Source organism: Neomonachus schauinslandi, chromosome 11, assembly GCF_002201575.2.
Source record: "Neomonachus schauinslandi chromosome 11, ASM220157v2, whole genome shotgun sequence".
In the NCBI taxonomy this organism is placed as follows: Eukaryota; Metazoa; Chordata; class Mammalia; order Carnivora; family Phocidae; genus Neomonachus; species Neomonachus schauinslandi.
This window is the reverse complement of record NC_058413.1, coordinates 27,873,730-27,897,943: the sequence shown is the minus strand read 5'-3', so window position 1 is coordinate 27,897,943 and position 24,214 is coordinate 27,873,730. Positions and strand designations below refer to the sequence as shown.

General features: G+C 33.0%; 1 protein-coding gene across 2 annotated transcripts in view; it reads left to right on the top strand.

Moving 5' to 3' along the window:
- ELP4 (elongator acetyltransferase complex subunit 4) overlaps positions 1–24,214 on the top strand; it is a 250,305-nt gene that overhangs the window by 127,863 nt on the left and 98,228 nt on the right. For both annotated transcript variants that reach the window (XM_044919304.1, XM_021684719.1), the window contains exon 9: positions 2,840–2,946. In XM_044919304.1, coding sequence (XP_044775239.1) covers positions 2,840–2,946 — 107 coding nt within the window. The remainder of the gene's footprint in view (positions 1–2,839; positions 2,947–24,214) is intronic.

The following is a 24,214-nucleotide window of genomic DNA, read 5'->3' as shown; positions in this document are numbered from 1 at the left end:
TATTTTATAATATATCTGTTAAATGTTTTCCATTCCTGACCATTCTTTCATGGCAGCTTGTCACCAAACTACATTAAGACTATGGACTGTTTTAACTACTTGAAAGAAGTCAAACCCAAGTACTAAGCCATGCCTCAGTCAGATAAAAATTTTATTGTCCCAGGGACTTAAAGTTGTCATGAAATCAGTTTACTTATTAGCCATGTTTGAAATAAATATATCAATTCTAATAACAACAGCTTTGTATAGTGGTTTATGCTTTACAAAGCCTACCTATATGAAAAATAAAATTCATGCTTACTATGTTTTAAAAGCCCTAGTCAATCACATTTTCAGAAAGTGAACATCTTTGATTATATTTGGACTTTGCTCATTTTGTTGTTTGAGTTGTGAGCAAATTTTATAATATTGCCACCCTAGTATAAACACAGGTCAATTAATCAGATTTTAATTTTTTTTGAAGTTTTTAGTAATATTTTGGTCATTTGGTTAATTTGGAGATTTTTTAAAATAAAGGTTCTTACATAGAATCATTGAAATAGGAAAGGTTTAATAGTTTTGCACATCTTAGCTCTAAATAAAATACAGAATATGGGGAATGATAGATTTTTACCTATTTACTTATACTGACTAAATGTCAGTTATTGCTTTTATTTTTGTGGACCTACTGTACTTCCATGGAAACCTCTAAAGACTGAATATCTTATTTGAAGCCTGCTAGAAGATTATATAAGATTGTGATTGCAGGACTTTGACAATTTCTAGAGTCTACAAAAAAAAAAATGATAAGATACTTTATATGATAACCACCACTGCTTTGAAGTCAACATACAATCTTTTAAAAAGTAATAAAACAGCACAATCTAACAATCAAGTATTTTTTAAAGGCTAGAAAATATAAGCTATGAACAAAAACTACATAAAATAATTTGCCTCATGATTATTAACTTGCATAACTGTATATGCTATATGCCCAGAATAACCCTCTGTATAATTATTTAATCCATTATTGTCACTATTATAGGAAGAAGACTATTAAGATTAAACTATTTCTTTTTTTTATTTATTATTGAGCTATAATCAACATACAACATTCTATTAGTTTAAGGTGTACAAAGTAATGATGTAAGAGATGTATGTATTATGAAATGATCACCACAGTTAAGTTTTGTTAACATACATCACCACACATAGTTTACGATGTTTTTTCTCTGGTGATGAGAACTTTTAAGATCTCCTGTCTTAGCTACTTTCAAATATACAACACATTATTGTTAAGCATAGTCACCATGCTGTACATTACATTCCTAGGACTTATTTATCTCAAAACTAGATAAACTATTTTTCAATTTTTATTATTTCTGCTTTCTTTTAAAACAACTCAAGTTAAATATTACCTTAATAAATTATATCTGAATATCATTTGTAAGTATTATGACCTAATAAATTTAGTAAATTGTATTTTATATTCTAAGACAGTTATTTTGATTAAAACATTTCAAGGGTGAAAGGCTATGATGTTTTGTGCTGAAATCTCTGAATCGATAAATTATTACCAACAGATTAATGAAGGGTTTTGACGACAGGTAGCATTTCTGTTAATAAGAAGGACCTAATAAACTGTATTCATTCATTGTGTAAGGCCTCCTGACTTAAGAGCTAAACCAGCATATATATATATACACCAAGGTAAAATGAGGAATGTGCAAGTGAAAGTCTGGTGTGCTCGTTTCTAATGTATTTTACTAAGTAGCTCTGTCTAAGATATATTTAATCTGTATCTAAAAGCTGTCTTCTTAACATATTTTGCATTTTTTTAAGTTTAATAAATCAGATATTTCAGTGAATTATTTTTGAAGAGGCCATTTTGAAAGTTAAGCACCTAGAGGTTTACCCTTTGAAGCTAAAATGAATACATACATTACTAAGCATTCAAACACACGCACAAAAGCAGTTCTTTAAATAAGATGCATCTCATTTGTTCAGATTTGGATTTGCCTTCTTCCCCCATGTTTAGAGATCAGTGTCTTTGGGATGATGATTTTAAATATGGGCTGAGTCAGGCAGAGAGATGCACTGAAGAATCTTCCATGTCTTCATCTGTGGCAAATGACCCCGAGTTTAGTCAGAAACTGCATTAAGCTGCACAAAAGGCATCCAGTGCCCTTGTCAGAAAAAATTAGCAAGTGTTTCTACTGACAAGAGGCCAAAGCTCACGGTTTACCTAGCACTATTACAAAGCTTATAACAGCTACACAAAGGTCTAACATGCCACAGAAATGAGGGTCTTGGAATGGCATAGGGGTTAAAGTTTGATCCTAGAGTGTGCTCTGAAATGTAGTTTTCTTCAGTGGTTTGCTCAAGTCATTAATAAGGTACAAAATGAAATACTTTTCATTAGTGCTTCACTGGTTATCAGTAACCCATAAGCCTTGTTTTGCTGGCTGCTTACTGGTGCATTTAATAAAATAAAGATCACTCAGTGGTGCCGTGGGCAGCATGCAAGGTGATAGCCATATTTGCTTACTGTAAATACAAGAGAAAATCACACACAAACCGGCTGTAGTTTTGACAAGTATTAAGATCCCTCTTTACATCTGTACTTCTGTACCAAAATGCAATTAGTTTTCCTCGCACAAGGATTTCTGTTTATCTTATTCTGCTTGATTACTTGAGTATAATCACACCATTTGCTTCATTGCTCCTGGTAGTAAGCTCCAGTTTTAAAAGGGGAGGATGCTTGTGTGTAAATTTACAGGATTCTGCTGTAAGACTCTTAATTTATGCACTAAGACAGTGTTTTTAAAAAAATTTTTTCTTTTAATTTCCTTTTCACAAGGTTTGATTCATATTCGGCAGATTCCTCGGCTTAATAACTTGATTTATGATGTATCCGATGTCAAAGACTTAGCTTTTAAATTAAAAAGGAAGCTATTCACCATTGAGGTAAGAGAGAATTTTTGTATTTTAGTTCATGGACTTGAGGTTAAATAGTCTATGTGTGTATGTATGTGTGTGTGTATATATATATGTATATATATATATATATATATACATATGTATATATGATTTTTTTTACTTTAATGAAGTTCTTAGAAGACGTTTCCTGCTAATATTCTTAAGTTCTTTTGGTGTAACAAAATAATGTTTTTAGACTATCTTATTTTTTTCTCTTTTAATGGCATATCATTAGAGTATAGCAAAAAATGATTTTGTTTTAAACGTCTATTCAAAGTAAGCTCCAAACTTACATGGTAAGTATGACATGCGTATTTCCAAGGCTTTCAAAAGCATATTTAATTAAATGTTAATGAGCTGTGCTTATTTGTGTGTGGAATGTGAATGCTACCCACAATTGTGTATGGCTAAGAAAAGAGGATCCTTATCTATATTCTAAAAGCAGTTTTCTTTACTATTAGTGAAATCACCTTTCCGCTTTCCATGCTGAACAAAACAAAGTGTAATTTACACCAGTGTCTTTAAGTAAATTTTCTACAAAACTGAAAACTTTTTTTGTGACCTTTATGCAAGCAGTCGTGACAGAAAGTAGTGGTACAAAAGATTTATTTCAACTTAATCTTGCTAAAGAGCAAATGAACATAGCACTATTAAGCAATTAGAGTTGATGTATTTATTAAAGAAATAAATGCCCAGGGAGAGATGGCTTTTGGGTGATGTGATAGTTATCAGTATAGTCGGTGCAATTTTTTTAACAAAGACATAAAACAGCCAAGCAGCCTTGACAAACCATTTTGTTTAATCTCTTTTCAAATGAAAAGCTCTTAAGCAGGCCACTTGTCTTAACTGCTTGAAACCATAAAAAGAGAGAATTGCCACCAATAAATTAGCATATTTTTAACTTCATCACCAAATGATGGTCAATGTGGCTTGGCACTGCTTTGGTGTTTGGGACTTCACCCTTAAGTGACCACTTTGGCCCTTTTTTGACCCTCTGCCCTCTTTAGCTGGCCACTTGATAAGGTAACTTCATGGTTCTCCCTCTTTTTCTCTTTCCCTTCACATTTGCAAGTAGCACTAACCTATAAATCATTGTAAGGGCCCTATCCAGTGACAAATTAATGTGCCCTCCTCCTAATTAATGGTCATCAATGTCCTTAATTATCTAATCCTATTGAGAGCAGTTAATAGTTAATCAGGCAGCCAGTTCTTCAAGCAGGTCATCTCTGCAGGAGTGTTAGAAGTTTCTCATCTGGAGATACTCCCTTCAAAAGCCACTTAAAGCCAAAAGATAGAGAGTGTAGAAATACTGATTCTTGAGCTAATTTGCTTTAGTTCTCAAAAGAAACCATTGAAATGGAACCCAATGCTGTAATTGTTCAAACTTTGTTTCAGTTTTTCTGATAGAATACTAAGAAATTTACCATTATTATTTACCAATTTTAAGCGATATTTTGCTTAAAAACTTTAGAGGCATAAAGTTATAGTTAGTGTCACAAGGAAAGCATGCCTCATCATTTTCTTTTAAGTTGAACCTATGTTTTTAATGAAAAATGGGGTTTTTTTTTTCCTCTGTGCAACACCTTTCTCCCAAATGAGTATTCTGACAAGCAGGTCTAAGGTATCTTGTCTATCATCATACAAACTAAGCAAGTAGATTCCCTAGTGAAAATCATATTGCACCCAGAGAAAAAAGTAGCACTGTAGTGTGAATCATGTTTATTCTCTTTCTCTTTCTCTCTCTCTCTCTCTCTCACACACACACACACAGAGAACACAACACATATATGCACACACACACACTGGTCTTATTTTGGGTGTGAGGAGGTAGAAATAAAGGACTTAAATAATGTCAAGTGGGACCTCTCCTTTGAATAAACTTGGATTCTAATAAAGTGACTATACTTTACCATTGGAGGTGATGTGAGATCTTTTATAAACCACATAGGTTTCTTTTCCATTTCCTCTTTTCTATTCCCAACATTCTGAACTAAGAGAACAATTATAATTGATCACCTGTGGTTTGGAAACAGTATTTGAAAACAAAACACAAATAGATGGTTGGTTTTTAAAAAGTTAATATTTAATACGGTTGATCAAATCCTTTACCTTTTTGGCTTATAACCGTCATCTTTTTTTTATACATAGAAATATAGGTGCAACACATTCCAAATAATTTATTCACTCATAAAATTCAGTTTGGTGATTAGAAAAAATAGGAATTCAAGAACGAAACAAACCTAATAGTAGCATATATAGATATAATTATAACAAGATAAAATCATGTGGTTCACATAAGACTAAATTATTTAAATACAGCATTATACCTTATAAAATGCATACCCAACAGATAGCAAGTCTTTGGTAATACATTGTAGAAATTGGAAATGAGAGGATTCCTTTATTGGGGGGAAATTATGATGTGACATTGTTTTAATATGCACAACAAATGTTTTTATTAAAACTGATACCAAAAAAAGATAATAAGATGTATACTCTATGAGTCTGTAAAGTGTGAGACTCTAATATAGCAGGCACTGAATCTGTGTTTTACTTTCAGAAGAGAAAGGTGGTTTAGCAGGTAAAGCAGAAATAAGTTTTCTGATTCCATACAGGTAGATCTGTTACATGATGGAATTTTCTGTCAGTCACATGGTCTCACATGGTTGGCATGTTTGGAAACAAGGAGCAAAAAAAAAAAAAAGAAAATACCCTTATTTCTATTTTTAGGGTACCCGTTCTTTGATTTATTAAATACTCTTTTTATATATGAAAACTGAAATTTTTTTTTTTTTAACTGACAGCCACCAAGGGCCTCTAGTAAGTAGAGCAGCTCTAACCAGCAGTCTTTAATTTCTTTGAGTGATTTGGAAAAGGCAGAAGAATATTTCTTTCTTCTTGGGCTGTGTATTGGTATTATTCATATTCAAGTGGAAGTATTTATCTAATCACAGTAAATTTTTACTAATACCTAGTATTCATCAGCTATGAAGCTCTATAAATGAGGCCCTCTACAAAACCATAGCAGAATCTTATCTATAGTAATGACACTAAAATACTGGCATGCATTCTGGGTAAGTAAAAGAGAAAATTTAAGGTTGATTCAGTCTGGCTTCAGGTTAAAAAAAAAAAGCTTTCCAATTCTTTGAAAATGTTTAATCCTTGTAAACTGTACATGGAAACTCTCTAGCATGTTTGATTAACCACGACATACTACTTATTCCTTGGCTTACCACATAACCTTTTTTCAGTCATAGTAAGATTTATTAAGCCTTTATTGTGTACCAGGCCTTCTACTGGCTTACTTATACCTTCTATGTAGTAATTGAATATTTTATAACAAAAGGCTTTACTAAGATATAATAATAGACTCAATGTATAGAAACTATGTCTTTTTCATCTTCATATCTATCCCAGAACTAAGAACAGAGTCATACACTTAGCAGGTATAAAATCTTTGCTGAAATATATGTATATAGATAAGTTATGGAGTTTGAAAAATTATCCAAATAATACAGCTATAAATATTATGTAAGCTCCACTGGTCAAGTGACATATAAACACTACTTTCTCCATTAAGTTCCACAAGAAATGTAACTTGGGTACATAGCTTCACTTCCAACCTGAAATAACCACTTAGACTTGTGTTTTTTTTTTTCAGTTTCTGTAATTTTTGCTTCTCTAATGCTGGGATCATCATTAACCAGTTTTTTCTTTATATTAGTAATTATGATGTAATTGTAATACCTAAACAAGTAAGATTTGGTAGGATTTGAAATGTGGCTTCATTTAATTTGATGATATCATAACAGCAAATTTTCAAAATAAGGATAAACAATACTTATATAGGCTTTAATTGGTCCAAAAATAGTAATTATCATAAATAGTATATTTATGTGGGTCTTGCACATTAAATGAATATTGAGAGTCCAGAAAATCAAAGTAGATTAAGTTTTCTCAAGATAGTCTTTAATACTTTGTCCCTAATTCAGAACACAGGACTCTGGTACCTCTCCAGTCATCAAGAACTTTTTCTCACAGAAGAACTGATAAACCAGTATCTATTAAGTAACAACTATTTTTGATGCACTTACTTAGAAAATTCATTCTTAAGTATTAAGATCAAAATATTATATGCCATCAGTATAAGTTAGCTTTATATAGTACTACAATATACTTGATATGATTCAGCAGAATTATTTGAAATTTTTACATATTGGAAAAGCATAAACTCTTGTAGTCACTATGACAATGTTGGACAATGTAGAGTTGCATGATATCTTTGGTCCTAGGTTTCCTTACTTCCCTACATTTTGTATCAATAGCCTTTCCAGTTTTAAATGGGAAGTAGAAAGGTGACTGTTTACTATACTTAGAGGTAGAGAGGAGAGTTGGTTGACTTATTTGTCAATTAACAATTATGTCACTAAAAAAAAACGGAAACATAAATGTCTGACTCAAGAACATTAAGTTGTAGCACGATATACCTTTTCTGATAATGATGCCCTCCATAAATATTTAAATATTCACTTCCCAGATATATTGCAGTTAGCAAAAGAAAATCAAAGTGGAACATAGGCATCTGTTCATATAGATCAAATCATTTGTCAAAAATAAATTCAAATTAACATTCTTTAACAATGGAAATGTCATCTTGTACATGTTTACATCTTAATATATTCATTGTATTACCATCCCCATATTTACACTTTTAATTCCTAAATAAGGTAGACATACAGTAGGGTCATATAGGTTTCACAGACTCTCCAGAAGTTGGTAGTACTGTGCTCTTATATATTCCACATGTCATAGCGAGCCTATCAACAGTGCATACCACCTTAAGGGGAACACAGTTTTGAGACTCTGTCTAATCCTATTTCTTCCCACATTGGAATCTTAATTAGAAGAGATAAGGAAAAAAAAAAACATCATTTAACTAAATTATTGTCTTGAATCTGTAGCAAAAGGTATAATCCGCAATTGGGCCAATTAGTGAACCCCATAGTTAGCTATGCTGCAGCGAACAACTTGATTAGATCTGACACCATCCTAGTTCTCACTGTTGTTTTGCCAGGTATGATGGTCAGACTTCAAAGAGCTTGAGGCATCAGCAGGGCAAGGTTTGGAGGCCAGCTTAGGTCCGGTTGTTAATCTCTCTACTAAAACCACAGCAGCTCTCACACAAAACAAGCTTACACGACACAATCATGCGGTATTAAAGTTAGGGTTGAGTCATGCCAATTTGCCTTTGATTTTTTGATGATTGACCAAAGATGGCTACATGACCAGACACATGCTAAAAGTATACTGATTAGGTAAGTTCCCAAAATATTTGAAGTATTTTTTTAACTTCCTATATAAATGTTGGGAAAGTTTATCCCCTTTGATCAAACTTCCAAAGTGATGGTACTGTATCGGGGGAAAATGAATATTTCTTATGGCAGCCCGAATCCCAAACTTTTCACTTACCACTTCATAAAAATTAGTGTTTACATTAATAATTCCTTAAGGAGAATGTAAAAGGAAATTCTTTCTAAGTGGTAAGCTTTTAAAAAATCTATTAAACGCATTAAAAGAAAAAAACATTTTTCCCTGAGTCATTTATGTTCACTGACAATTTTTCTGAAATTTCTTTATAATTATTTTCCACTTAAATGTTGAGTAAAGTGCCCTTCCACGATGTGATTGCATAAGTGTTCTTTTCTCTGCATTCTGATTTGTTGGAACATTGCAGTAATAGTGACATGTTTCCATTCTGAGAAAAGCCTAAGGCTGCGTTAGTATTATTCCGAATGATTGAAGCTGCCATCTTGCTGACTTTCCCTTAGGCAGCACAGGGCCCGTTTGCTTTTGTGTTCATCTCACATGCTTCCTGTGAGTTGTCCTGGCAGAACATCATTGCTTCATTTGGCAAGGAAGAGTAAATTCATGTTTGGCTATTATATGTCTTAAAGTTTCCATACTGTCATCATCACCTGAGATAATTAAGCTTATACTTTGTTATATCAAATGCATCCTGTTTCTTTGAGAAGTATTTTTAATTATCTTAATGACACCTTGACTGTGAATAATTTCTGTATAAAAATGGCCATTTTATAAATTGAACTTAGAGTCTAATATTTCACATTGCACTAATTTTTATACCAATTCATACTACATTTTTGTCAGGAATATAAAGAAAGCATGTATTTGAATAGCAAGATGGTGGCACAAAGCAAAAGTCTAATATTTAGAATCTTGCCAAATAGTTTTCAGTCCATGAGTCTGTTAAAGATTCTGTGGTACCTATAGTCCAGCAGTCTCACTTTTGAGATTGGATGGTAGAGATTCAGCATCGTCTAAGGATACAAAGAGAAAAAAAAAGTCTCTTCTCCTCTTTCCTGAATTTTGCCAATACAAGCAATACATACAAGTATGTATTCTATGGTATGGCTCCAGGAAAATTATATGGCAGTACTTCAAGGATTTTCTTACAGCATTTGTAGAACTGCTGTAGCAGATATCACCCAGTTTATATGGTGTTTCCTAAACCACTTCCTGCCACAATGTGCTATGTATAGTGTCTGAGAAAGACAGAGAAACAGAAAACCAAAAATGATGACAAATCATGGCTATCCCATTTCATCAGCTAGAAGGTGAGAACATATATTTTACTGATATAACCTCCAAGGTGCCTAGAAGAGTAAGAACACATTATAGAGCTTACTAAATATGGTATCCGTGAGCTTTGTGATTAATATAGGTAACTTTGGGAATACTTTTGTGCCTAAAACATCTTTAGTCCTTCTTCAAGGTCTTTGCACAGCAAATGTCCAGAATGTTCATCCCTCCATCCTTTCATGGCTTTTTCTTGTCACTGGATTGCAGGTTAAATATCTCAATCTCCTTAGAGAGGTCATCCCTGACTGGCCCATCTGAAGTATTCGCTCAGTTATCTACTATCACGTACCCTATTTTAATTCTCAGTGTAACACATATTACTACAATTGATTATCAGTTAGTTTGTTATTTTTCAACATTATTCCCTTACTTGCTGTAAGCATCACACGATTAGGGACATAGTCTGTCTTTTTTTGTGGCGAAATCCCAAGCACACATGGTAGGTGTTCCACAAATATTTGTTAAATTGTTAAAGTACTATTTTTAGAGGGGCGCCTGGGTGGCTCAGTCGTTACGCGTCTGCCTTCGGCTCAGGTCATGATCCCAGGGTCCTGGGATCGAGCCCCGCATCGGGCTCCCTGCCCAGCTGGGAGCCTGCTTCTCCCTCTCCCACTCCCCCTGCTTGCGTTCCCTCTCTCGCTGTGTCTCTCTCTGTCAAATAAATAAATAAAATCTTTAAAAAAAAAAAAAAAAAAAAAAAGTACTATTTTTAGAGAAACTCATGTCTACCATAAGTGTATTTAAAAGCATGTATCTAGTATCTCATTCATTCTCAGCATTGTGTTGGGTACTTCCGTATAGACTACCATATTTAACTCTTATTTGATGCTCACAGGAACCCTTGCCATTGGCATTTTTACGCACATTTTAATGTGAGGGAATATACGGAGTTATGTAACCTTCCCAAAGTCATAGAGCTAGGATTAAATCCCGATCTTTTAACTCCATGTACAGAATTACACTGGAAAGTTAACATGTTCAGGAGCTCTGTTAATTATTACTGATTTAAAAATAAAAAGTTTGAGTGTTTAACAGGGGCCTAGGACTATTGCAAGTGCTTTATAGCCATTACCTCAGAGATATCACAACTACCGCATCCCATGATTATCTACGTTTTATAAATGAGGAAACTTAAAGTTCAAAGAGATCAAGTAACCTAACTTATCCAAAGTCAGAGTTAATAACTGACAGAAATGACACTTAGACCAAAGACCTGGGCTCTGAAACCACAGCTACTCACCACCCTACAAGAGGTACTGCCATCCCATCTTCAGTGCATGACCAGAAAGCCTCTGCCCTGAGACATAAACAAGAACAAACCTCAAAAATATACACACACATTGATATATAATCTTCTAACGTTCATGTTAAAAATTCTTGTGTTCCTAGTAAGCATTTCTACTCTATTTTTATAAAATATCTTACAAAATTCAGATTGGATTAATCATAGCTTCTCCCTTATATAACATTAGGATTGCAAGATTGTTCTTTTCCTCAATTTTTACTAATTTCTGGTATTTGGTAGGTATTTTTTAATAGAAAAATTAATTTGCAAAAACTATAAAGCCATTCCCAAAAACACTAACCACTTCTGTAGGATTTCTAGATCTTAGCTATGTAATGTGGGGAAAATATTCTATACAAAGAAACAGGGTTCCCTTGCTTGGTTCACTATTTTGATATGGTTCAAAACTATTAAAATTTAATTACAGTGTATTATTATATTCACTTACATTCGACATTCAGATATTTTTGCAAATATTAATTTGCTCATAGTTACCATGTTTTTATATTTTTCTAAATTATTTTACCTATATCATCTTTGAAGCATCAAAAATTATCTTGTGAGATAAGGCATATACGTTTTATAAGGTAATAAGATACCAAATTCAGTTTTTAAAAATTTTTTTTGCCTCCTTTTTTATCATAACTTGTTCTAATGAAGGTTTGATCCATTCATATTAATACCTATTTCTTTTTCTGTTGCAAATGTTTCATTTATTGGAAGTCCTTTAAATACCATCTTTAAGCAAAATTAAGCAATAAATCTTATGATTGTGAAATATTTTCCTTTTTTATCGATCAATATTAGTAAAAAAGTTTCTACAGTTTAGTATAAGAAATGTTCCTCATTAAGGAAATATGAGATTAATATAAATTATTAGTTTTTAGAAGATAAAACTTTTAAGAGACTAAAAGAAACTGAGGTGTAATGGAAATGGCTTTAGCCACAAAACTAGTAAAGCAGTTCTCTTACTTAAGTAGAAATTAAAGTTTCATCAGAGTTATTACTGTCATAACTCCATGCCACAATGGACATTTCATAGAGTAGCCAGTTCAGGTTCTTTGTATCTGGTATAGTGAAGTTCACTGAACTGTTTTGTCAGGTGCTGTCAAGTCAACCCACCATTGTTGTAGAGAATCAGACTAAATCATTTTGGCATGAGCCTTCCAGAAATAAGATACTTAATATGAATGGTTTAATGAAATTGAGTATTTGGTTTCAGGTTTTTGTAAGACTGTCAAAAATATATTGCACTCATTCAGAAATTTCTGAGTAAATCAATGGTAATATCCGACCATACTTCATTGAAATTTTGCTCTAAATACCTTTACTTAATATAAATAACTTTTGGAATGTATTTGAGTATTTGGGTATGTTTTGTTGGATATGTAATTATTCCCTAAACATTTCAAAGATGTAAAAGTCCCAGAGAAGAGGTGTCTTTTACTAAGATTAAAATTTTCTGTTATAAAATGAACCTAGTACCAGGTTTGAAATAACTATTTTTGTTTCCAAAGGCTATTTTATTAAAAACAAAGTTGAATTTTATTACATTTTTAATGACTTAATGAATTGTTTATGCAAGCTCTAAATATTTAATTCTTCCATGGTTGGAAAAACAGCTTATCCTTCTGATCAGTAGTCGTTTAAAAGGCATTATTATAATGTAGACTTAGTTAAATGCCTCAAACTTTTTTTGTATATATATTTTGATAGGGAGAAGGGTTGTTGATATATCTGCTCAACAACCTAAGAAATATTTTACCAACTTATACTGTAGCTATGGTGTAGCATTGAAAACCCTTGTAACAAAAAGCCTCTTGGTGCAATTAAAGGTCACTTGTACATATTGTAATAGGCTACTCATTTACAAGATCTTTGTTAAGGGTCAGTGCTATAGCATGAAATGGATTGCCCTTGTTGAGCCTGTAAATAAATGGGTCAACTTATCTTGTATTCAGTGGGCAAAGGGAAAAGCTAATACAATACTATTTTATTAATATTTTCACAAACAAATTGCTAAAATGTTGAGCAAAACCAAATGCACTAGTGCTATATTCTTGATATAATTATAGAATATTACTAAAATAATATTTTTTAAGGTTTTTTTTTAAGTTTTTAAGGAAAGTTTTTAAGGAAAACTACTCCTACACATATTCACACAGTTGTTTAAATCCATGGATCATGTCCAGATATAGAAAAGCATAGCACAGTGGTAGTGTTCAAATGTTCTTTTTTTTTTTTTTTTAAAGATTTTATTTATTTATTTGAGAGAGCGAGAATGAGAGAGAGTACATGAGAGGGGGGAGGGTCAGAGAGAGAAGCAGGCTCCTCGCCGAGCAGGGAGCCCGATGCGGGACTCGATCCCGGGACTCCAGGATCATGACCTGAGCCGAAGGCAGTCGCTTAACCAACTGAGCCACCCAGGCGCCCCTCAAATGTTCTTTACCATAAAACTAGCATGTTTCAAAATGGCTAAGATGTATATACCCCACTTTTTCGGTATTGAAGTTCAAAATTTGTAAGGGATAGGTATGAAAAAGTAATCAAACTAGACAGTGATTTATTTTCATTATTTCTCACAGCCTTTCCAATGCTCTGAGGGAAACAAATGGTGGTGCAGATAAAGTATTAGTAATGATCTGTGCTGAATGAATTCACTCACCTGATTTTTCAATAAATTAAGATTTTAGGATGAAAGCGAAACTAATGATTAAAATATTTTGTAATTTACAGTAATTTTAATGCATTTAGATTTTGTTTTATGTATACACACAAACATACACACACACACACACATATATATATCTGAGGTGTAAGTTATTTTTTGTTCTCAAAATCAAATTAGTAAAAATATACTAATGAAATAAATTTATCCAGCACTTTCTATATTCTTCCCTCTGAATTTGGCCATTCAGATACACAACTATACACCCCTAATTATTTGGGGGGTTGCTGGATGCTATAAAAAATTTAAATTTGTAGCCAATGCCAAATCAAATTTGGGTCAAACAAAAGTAATTTAACAATGGATTTGAGTCATGAATCAAATGAATAATGATAAATTACCCTTCAAAAACCTGTAGGACTGATATCTATAGAAAAATACTAAGGCCAGTCATTAAGGCCAATCATGATGTAAGCAGCCAAGGATATCCCTGATCCAAGTAATCTCTGCTCATTGTTTAGCTCTTGAATATCCACTCTTCAATGTTTTGTTTGGCTTTGCTGCCATACTTCTTTAGCATAGTGAAAACATCGTGATCATGCTTAAGCCTCTTTTATAAAATATCAAAGCTTTGGGAAAACGTGTTTCATTTAGGTGTATAAATGCTTTTAAACTTATGTCTGTTTTATTCATCATCGTAACCTCTCTTCCTAGTTCAGTACCTGATCATGTATGTGCTCAAAAAATATTGAATGAATGAATGAATGAAATGTCCTCTTGACAGTGCTCAAAACATATTAGTATAACTATAAAATCTCACCATTTCAGACTATATGTAATAGTCTGATACTGCTAATACAGTTTTCATAAATGGTTTTATGGTTTTAAGGTTTTAAATAAGTAAAATAACCTTCAAAAATAGCAGCTGATCCATTTGCAACAATATGGATGGATCTATAAGGTATTATGTTAATGACATAAGTGAGAGAAAGTCAAATACCATGGGATTTCACTTATATGTGGAATCTAAAAAACAAAACAAATGAACAAACGAAACAAAACATAGACAGACTCATAGATACAAGAAACAAACTTGGTTATCAGACAGGAGAGGGCTGGGGGAGCAGGAGAAGTAGGTGAAGGGGATTAAGAGGTACAGACTTGCAGTTATAAAAATAAGTAAGTCATGGGGATATAATGTACAGCAAAGGAACATAGTCACCAATATCATAATAACTTTGTATGGTGACAGATGGTAACTAGAGTTATCATGGGGATAATTTCATAATGTATAAAAATATTGAATCACAACGATAGTTTCAGTACATCTGAAACTAATAGGATATTGTGTGTCAGTCATACTTCAGCAAAAAATTATTTCAAAATCAGCTAATAATATAATGAACCGTTACTGCTGAAATGAAGTTGAGCTGTACTCTTCAGAAATATCAGATAGAAAGTGAGGAAATATATAATTTTTAGCTACCAAAAAGTGATTGGTATTCTATTTGAATCATTACTCACTGTCATCTTATTGCCCCTTGAAAATTATTTTGAATGCTTCGTCTTAAAAGATATTATAAGAAATTTTCCAAATTTGTAAGAAGTCCCCCACACCTGACAGGAATCAGTTCTGATTCTTGGGTTTAAAGTACCTATACCTTCTAATCCCCTTTGACCCACCCAGTAATTGCCTGTTAATATGCCTGGTCTTCTTGGGCCAATAGAGTGGGTTTTATTGCCTATATGGTTTCCTGGCTTTTAACAGAAAAATATTACAAAAGATTTGTGAGACTCAGGAGTTAAGCATGAAATAATTACGTACAGTGGAACAATAAACACAACATTTTGGTTAAGTTCAGATTTAAATGTACATTGGTAATAAAGCAACTAATATCACTTCTGTAATAACAAATCATCAGAACTATCATTATTGAAGAATCATCCCACTGACCTCTTTATGCACATGGGGCTGACAAGTCCCAATCTAATTCTTTAGTTTGGCTTCTTAAGAATTTCCTCCTGGGAAACCATTCTGGCCCAGATAGAAATTTAAGGACAATTATATTCAGAAGAAAAGCTTTACAGTGCATAATTTATAGCTGAATGCATTTCCTTCATGGGTCCTATTGACTTAATATGTAATTTACTCAAGAAACAGAAAGAGTACATGTAAAGATATTTTGGAAGTGTGATCAACTCTTCATAGTGCCGTAAGTATGAGTCATTTCTTTGCTTTAGCATTCAAATATTATAACATTCCAATCATTTTATTGGAAAGATTCTTATGGTTTAGTTCATGTAAAAATAGGTAAGTAAAAGACAATACTAAACCAGCTTTGCCTCTGATACTTTAAAGCATGAAGTTCACAGACTATGACCTATGGGGCAAATGCAGCCTCATTGTTTTTTTTAAATAAACTTTGATTGGAACACAGCCAGACCTATTTGTTTATGAATTGTCTATGGCTGTTTTCACACTACATCACTGAATTGATATCTTTGGCACGCAAGGCCAAAAAATATTTACTATCTGGTCATTTACAGAGAACGTTTGCTGTAAATAAGAACCGCTACTTTAGAAGACTACATGCTTTAAAGAAAATCCACTGAAAGAATTGTCAATTAGAGGATATGACTGATCATCTTAAAATTAAGCTTTGAGTAATATAATAAATTCATATAATCACTTGATACGGAATTTGCATTTTCTGAACTAATAATGCAGGTGTGTCTCTTTGAGAAAATACCTAGATTTCTTAAAGTGCTAAAATCAGAAGGGAGCTTAAAGTGCTTCAAAGACAGCTTCTTATTGTATGCACATATTTTCTCACCCAGCCTCTCTGTCTTCATGAGGAACCCACTTTCTTAGAGGCACCCCATTTCAGTCTCTACCAACTACAGTTGCTAGAAAATTCTTTCAGATGCTAAAGCAACTTCCCACCCATTACATTAGTACTAACTACTTTCTGAAGCCACACATTAATTGCTATTTTATATACTATAACTGGATTCTTAATAAACACCTAATATATGAGAAACAATTAAAATTTATGTGTATATCTTCTTATTTTTCCTTAGATTTTGTATTTTATAAAACAAATTAAATTAACCATTTTATGCTATTTATTGTTCATTTAACTTGAAATCTTAAACATGAAGCACGTATAATCTTTAGAACATCCTTTAAAGGAACTTTTTTCTTTTTTTTTTTTAAATAAGGTGTTAATTAGAAATATTAAAGTAATAGACTTGAATTCTGAGGTTAAAAAGCCTTCATGAATTACAGGTCCATGGAATTTAAATATTAAAAATCAGTATTTTTGTTTTTAGCATGTTTGAATTCACAAATGAGCTTCAGATGACTAAAAGTGAGAAAAGCAACACTAAATGTGATTTTTCAACTTTATTATAATCTATTTAAGATTATTTCACCATAAGTAAATTAATCAAAATGTAGCATTAAACTTTTGATGACTGCATAATAAGTAACATAAGGATATATTTCTAACAAGTTTTGATTTTATCAGGAGAAGTATACCAAAGAAAGATTAGCTGCTCATTATCCACACTACCTAGTGATGTAATTGATAGCCAAATTAAAACAGAAGGCTTAAGTGGCCGCTATGGATCAAGACGCCTTGCTTATTTTTCACTTCATTTTTTTTAAACTGTAGGAATTTCTTAGGCAGGGAAATAAGACCACATTAAAGCTTAAAATATAAATATATTATTAAAAGTAATTTGGGGGCTGGTCAGAGTATTTTTAAGCTGTATGAGACTTGAGTTGGAATCTTTTGCCATTTTAATTAGAAAATTTAAACATGTGAGGAGTTTTACTCAAAATTGCTTTTACTTAATTTAATGCCTATTGTTATTTTTAAAATAATTATATAAAGATTAATGTCTTTGGGCTTGTAAATTGTTTTAAAATTAGATAAAACCAGTCCTTCTCAAAGGTGTTTATAACGTAGACTAGAAAAGAAGATTGCATGAAACCACTACAAAAAGGACTCAACTTAGTGTTTTCAGCCTAATAAAAATGTTGTAAAAATACTTGTAAGCTTGAAAATCACACTAGCTATTCTTGTTTCAAATTCTGTTTAATATATTGTTCTGTATGATTTTATAATAAACAGATTACTCCTTGAACAGGAATTAAGAATAAAGCTGCCAGGAAGGGGTTTTGTTGTCAGAGGAGTTCCCGCCTCATGTTTTGTAAGAGATTTCATGGTCCCATTGTAAAGAGGAGATGATTTAAAACGTGTTCCCAAGATAAACTTTCCCATTGTCATTAATGAGGATGGATAATACTGAGTGACAAGTGCATTAGGAATGACACAGAAAGAGCTGTTAGATTTGTCAGAGCATATCACTTCAGGCAGTGACACTGAGGACACTCTTTTTGTGGAAATTCAGTTGGGTTGGGGGGGTTGATTTAAAGATACCGAAGTTTGTGTTTGCTGATAGAATAATGTATTTTACAATTTATAAATGTATATTCTCCAGTGTTTAGAAAATATTTGGAAGGTTCTTTAGATTAAGTTCTTCTACATTCTAAGTTTATACCCTTACTATATCCTGATTTCTTCCTAAGGAAGTCATCAAATTATGTAACACTTAAATGTTACTATATTTCCACAAAACCAATGTTTCTTTTAAAAAGTCTGGTCTCTTGGAATTTTCAACTGAAGGAAAGAGAGTAAAAATTACATATTTTTTTTTAAAGTATCTTACTGTCTTAATCCTATATCTAAGAGGGGCCTCTTTATTCTGCATCTCAGTGAGAATAAAGATTTTGAAATAAGAAAATACATGTCATTTATATTGTCTTTCTAAAAATATATTACTTTAGAGGAACATGTTTTAAATATTAATCAATGAACAATTAATAATGTATGACTCTTCTGATATTTAAAGTGTTTCCAAACTGTAATATGCCTCTCAATTTCGATTTTGAACATGCAATTGGTCACTTTTTCGCCTTGCTTCATCTTTCGTGCTGCCAACCAAATTTTGTCTCTGTATACCTTTTTGACACTAATATTGACTGAGTCTCTGTTCATTGGAGTTCAAGATTTCCCAAGCGGCATTTTGGAACTAGGATAAACTATCTATCATGATTGCATACCACTAATCTGTCTCAACCTAACCACCCTATGACTGAAATTAGATTTGACAGTTCACCTCTTCTTGATGAGCTGAGGTGAACATAGCTACGGACCATCCCTGGGAGGACATGGCAACTACTCCATATGCTAGGGAGGGTCCTTTTATTTGTGAAACAAGACTTAAACTATGCCTGTAGCAGAAGGGAGATATTTCTCTTTCTCTCTCTAATTTTTCCAATTTTCATAAGGATTGCTTTTATACTACAAATATTTTTTTTTACCCAAAAATGTTTGGTGAACATTTTCCGCCATTACAAGTGCTATCTATAGGTTAGCTTCACCATGAAGTTAAAAATCATGGTCATTAAAAAAAAAATTGTGCTTTCTAAAATGTTCTCTTATCTATATACCACAATTGTCAAAAATCAAAGATTTTCTATTAGTATTTTGACTTCTACCAGAATTTACCAGTTCTTGAACCATCTCAGTAAATTTTCATATTACAAAAAATGTTTTTAAGAAGGGTTTAATTATCTCATTTCAACATAAAAATATTTTTCAAAATAAGTTTCAAATTTATTTTAAAGATAAAAAATCGATTTGAAAGATAAAATATCGATTTGAAAAAAATAAATTGAACACTGTAGCAGGAAGTATTTAAATTTTTTGATACAGATTCCTTATGTAGACTTTAAAATAAACTTACTTACTGCCCTGTATTCTTTTCGTGATTCCTTTGGAATCAGAAATTATCAAATATTTTGAGATGATGGACAAGGAGATGTTAAAGGACTTACTATTAATATCTTAGAGAATGAGAAATCTGAAGTAATTTTCAAGAATATATATAGAGGTTTAATCATAAGGTTAGGTTTAACAACAAACATGGAGAACCAAGTGATTATGAAATTTAAATTGTAAAAGAAAAGATTGAGATGATTTAAACAAAGGCATTTGGATATTAAAATGGGTTTTCAAAGACCACATATAGAAGTTGTGATAAAATGGTATCTTTTTTAACCTGTCCTGGATTGTTGAAATGTGACTCTATCTATCTATCTAAAGTATCTAAAGATACTCAGATGGCCTGGAAAGTTTGGCCCATGTTAGTTTATCAAAGGAATCACTTATTCCTAATTGTCCATTAGTTTTATTTATTTTTTTATTATTATGTTAATCACCGTACATTACATCATTAGTTTTTGATGTAGTGTTCCATGATTCATTGTTTGCATATAACACCCAGCGCTCCATGCAGAACATGCCCTCTTTAATACCCATCACCAGGCTAACCCATCCTCCCACCCCCCTCCCCTCTAGAACCCTCAGTTTGTTTTTCAGAGTCCATCGTCTCTCATGGTTCGTCTCTCCATCCGATTTCCCCCCCTTCATTCTTTCCCTCCTGCTATCGTCGTCTTTTTTTTTTTTTTTAACATATAATGTATTATTTGTTTCAGAGGTACAGGTCTGTGATTCAACAGTCTTACACAATTCACTGCTCACCATAGCACATACCCTCTCCAATGTCTATCACCAAGCCACCCCATCCCTCCCACCCCCCACCACTCCAGCAATCCTCAGTTTGTTTCCTGAGATTAAGAAGTCCTCATATCAGTGAGGTCATATGATACATGTCTTTCTCTGATTGACTTATTTCACTCAGCATAATACCCTCCAGTTCCATCCATGTCATTGCAAATGGCAAGATTTCATTCCTTTTGATGGCTGCATAATATTCCATTGTATATATATACCACATCTTCTTTATCCATTCATCTGTCGATGGGCATCTTGGCTCTTTGCACAGTTTGGCTATTGTGGACATTGCTGCTATAAACATTGGGGTGCGCATACCCCTTCAGATCCCTACATTTGTATCTTTAGAGTAAATACCCAGTAGTACAATTGCTAGATCACATGGTAGCTCTATTTTCAACTTTTAGAGGAACCTCCATACTTTTTTCCAGAGTGGCTTCACCAGCTTGCATTCCCACCGACAGTGTAGGAGGGTTCCCCTTTCTCCGAATCCCCGCCAACATCTGTCGTTTCCTGACTTGTTAATTTTAGCCATTCTGACTGGTGTGAGGTGGTATCTCATTGAGGTTTTGATTTGGATTTCCCTGATGCTGAGCGATGTTGAGCACTTTTTCATGTGTCTGTTGGCCATTTGGATGTCTTCTGCCCATTTCTTGATTGGATCATTTTTCTTTGGGTGTTGAGTTTAATAAGTTCTTTATAGATTTTGGATACTAGCCCTTTATCTGATATGTCATTTGCAAATATCTTCTCCCATTCTGTTGGTTGTCTTTTGATTTTGTTGACTGTTTCTTTTGCTGTGCAAAAGCTTTTTATCTTGATGAAGTCCCAATAGTTCATTTTTGCCCTTGCGTCCCTTGCCTTTGGTGATGTTTCTAGGAAGAAGTTGCTGTGGCTGAGGTTGAAGAGGTTGCTGCCTATGTTCTCCTTTAGGATTTTGATGGACTCCTGTCTCACATTTAGGTCTTTCAACCATTTTGAGTCTTTTTTTTTTTTTAAGATTTTATTTATTTATTTGACAGAGAGAGACACAGTGAGAGAGGGAACACAAGCAGGAGGAGTGGGAGAGGGAGAAGCAGGCTTCCCACTGAGCAGGGAGCCCGATGTGGGGCTCGATCCCAGGACCCTGGGACCATGTCCTGAGCCAAAGGCAGATGCTTAATGACTGAGCCACCCAGGCGCCCCTTTTTTTAGTCTATTTTTGTGTTTGGTGTAAGGAAATGGTCCAGTTTCATTCTTCTGCATGTGGCTGTCCAATTTTCCCAACACCATTTGTTGAAGAGACTGTCTTTTTTCCATTGGACATTCTTTCCTGCTTTGTTGAAGATCAGTTGACCATAGATTTGAGGGTCCATTTCTGGGCTCTCTATTCTGTTCCATTGATCTATGTGTCTGTTTTTGTGCCAGTACCATACTGTCTTGATGATGACAGCTTTGTAATAGAGCTTGAAGTCCAGAATTGTGATGCCGCCGGCTTTGCTTTTCTTTTTCAACATTCCTCTGGCTATTCAGGGTCTTTTCTAGTTCCATACAAATTTTAGGATTATTTTTTCCATTTCTTTGAAAAAAGTGGATGGTATTTTGATGGGGATTGCATTGAATGTGTAGATTGCTTTAGATAGCATTGACATCTTCACAGTATTTGTTCTTCCAATCCATGAGCATGGAACGTTTTTCCTGTCCATTAGTTTTAATTAAAATTTATTATTCCCTTGGAAAGATTCCTTTTAATAAGGGCAATTTTTTCTATAATCTTATGAAACAGTATAATCAGTAATGCATTCTGCACAGAGTCTTTCTAAAGTAACTGATGTCAAATAACCCTCAACTTTATTTGGATATTTTTGTAAATTAATTTTCTAGTATCACATAATTATTTAGTCAGTATAGTAAGTGAAACACTCATATTTTTAATGCAATATAAATTATTTTTAACAAATGTAACCTTTAACTTTTATTATTTTCTATAGTATTTTTATTTCAACTGATATAATGGTTATAAGTGAGTCACATGAGATTTCAGTAACATCACCTAAAATAAGTATCCTGAAAAAAGTGTCAAAGTAAACTATTTATATATTTCCACATTTTTAATTTCAACTATATAATTTCTACCAGTGAGCTGCATAATATGTTTTATGACATGTATTTCTGAAGAAAAGGGAGTACTATCAAAGTAAATTAGTAAACTATATACTTTATTTCAAAGCAATAAAATGAAAAAAGTCTAACTTATACAGTAATTCTAATGGTAGGCAGCCTTAATTTTGTGCTAAATTTTAACTTAGGCAGTAAAAGCTGTGATCCATTCATCTTATCATACCCAGTTACTCCTCCCATCTAATTATATGATCATTAAATGTACTTTTTTATTATAGGATGCATCTGCATATTTTTTAAAATAAAATTGCTTCCATTTTACCCACAAGCATCTATTTTCTAATCAGAAAAGTTGATACTACATTGCTTTGCAGTAAATATTAAAAAATTTAAAAATGGTAATTATTGAATAGTTATGATCTGAAAAAGTAATTGGTTCATTTGGAAAGCAGAATGTTTATTTTAAATTTAGAAAACAAGCAGATTAAAATGATGCTTTGTATAATATTTAAATAATTATGCTTTTTGTTTTGGGTTTTAATATAACCTTTTTTTCAACATTTTTAAAAAATATATGCCTAAGCATGGTACACCATGAATCTTATAAAAAATATGACAAGAAAAGAAAGTAAAATGCTCATTCCTCTTAGTAAATGTTATATAAAATTATCCCGAGAAAAGCCTTAACACCATCACATAAGACAAAATTATTGTGCCCTAATTAAATAATTGGCAGCACTCAAGTCGCTTGTTTGTATCAAGAAGGAATAGTTCCTTCCCACTAAAATAATTCCCTCATCTTTGCTTTAAAAGTTGGGAGATTTACTCTGGTGCCGTGAGTGTGTGTGTGTGTGTGTGTGTGTGTGTGTGTGTGTGTGTAAGAGTCCCATAGAGAGAAGTGTGAGAAATTCTGTCAGATTTTTTAATATCTTGACCTAGGATGAAATGTTTGTTATTTCAATATAGTGTACATGCTGAGTCAATTGAAGTTTCGAGGACTAATTATGTGAGAGCCAGATTAACTGTAGATTTTTATTAATTCATTCAATAAATATTTATAGAGGTACTTTTAAGTAAATTTTTAATCTAGTCCAGTGCTCACCTCTGGCAACCTCTCTAGCCCATCTCTTGCCTGAACTCCAAGTTGCAGTTTGACTCTTGTACTGCAATCCCCACAGTGGCCCATTTTGTCACTTCCAGGTCTTTTATAAATGCCAAAAATATTCTCCCTTTTCTTCCAAGCATTCTTGCCAGATCAATCTTATTCTTCCTTTAGTTAGATGTCACTTCTTCTAAGATGTCTGTTCTGATTCTTCAAAACCAGGTCAGGTAGCCTACCTCTGTACTCATTACCTCTATCTTCACACTTACAAACATTATTTTAATTTTTTGTTTCCTTGATGTTTCTGTCTACTGTACCATAAGCTGGTGGCAGAAATTGTGTCATGTTCTTGTTTACTAATGCATCCATAGCACCTAACACAGGATGTAGCACACAGTAGGTGTTTAGTAAATATTTGTTGAATGAAAAACTAATAATATGTGGAAAATATTACATCTGCTAAATATAATGATATATCTGCTACATATATCTGCTAAATATCTAACTACATCTCTCTCTTTTTTTAATTGTCATAAGAACACTTAACATGAAGAGCACCTGGGTGGCTCAGTCAGTTGAGCATCCAACTTTTGATTTCAGCCCAGGTCATGATCTCAGGGTTCTGAGATCAAGCCCCATGTTGGGCTCTGTGCTCAGCACTGAGTCTGCTTCACATTTTCTCCCTCTCCCTCTGCTCCTTTCCTCTCTCTCTCTCATGCGCACGCACGCTTTGAGAAAGAAAGAAAGAGGAAGGAAGGAAGGAAGGAAGGAAGGAAGGAAGGAAGGAAGGAAGG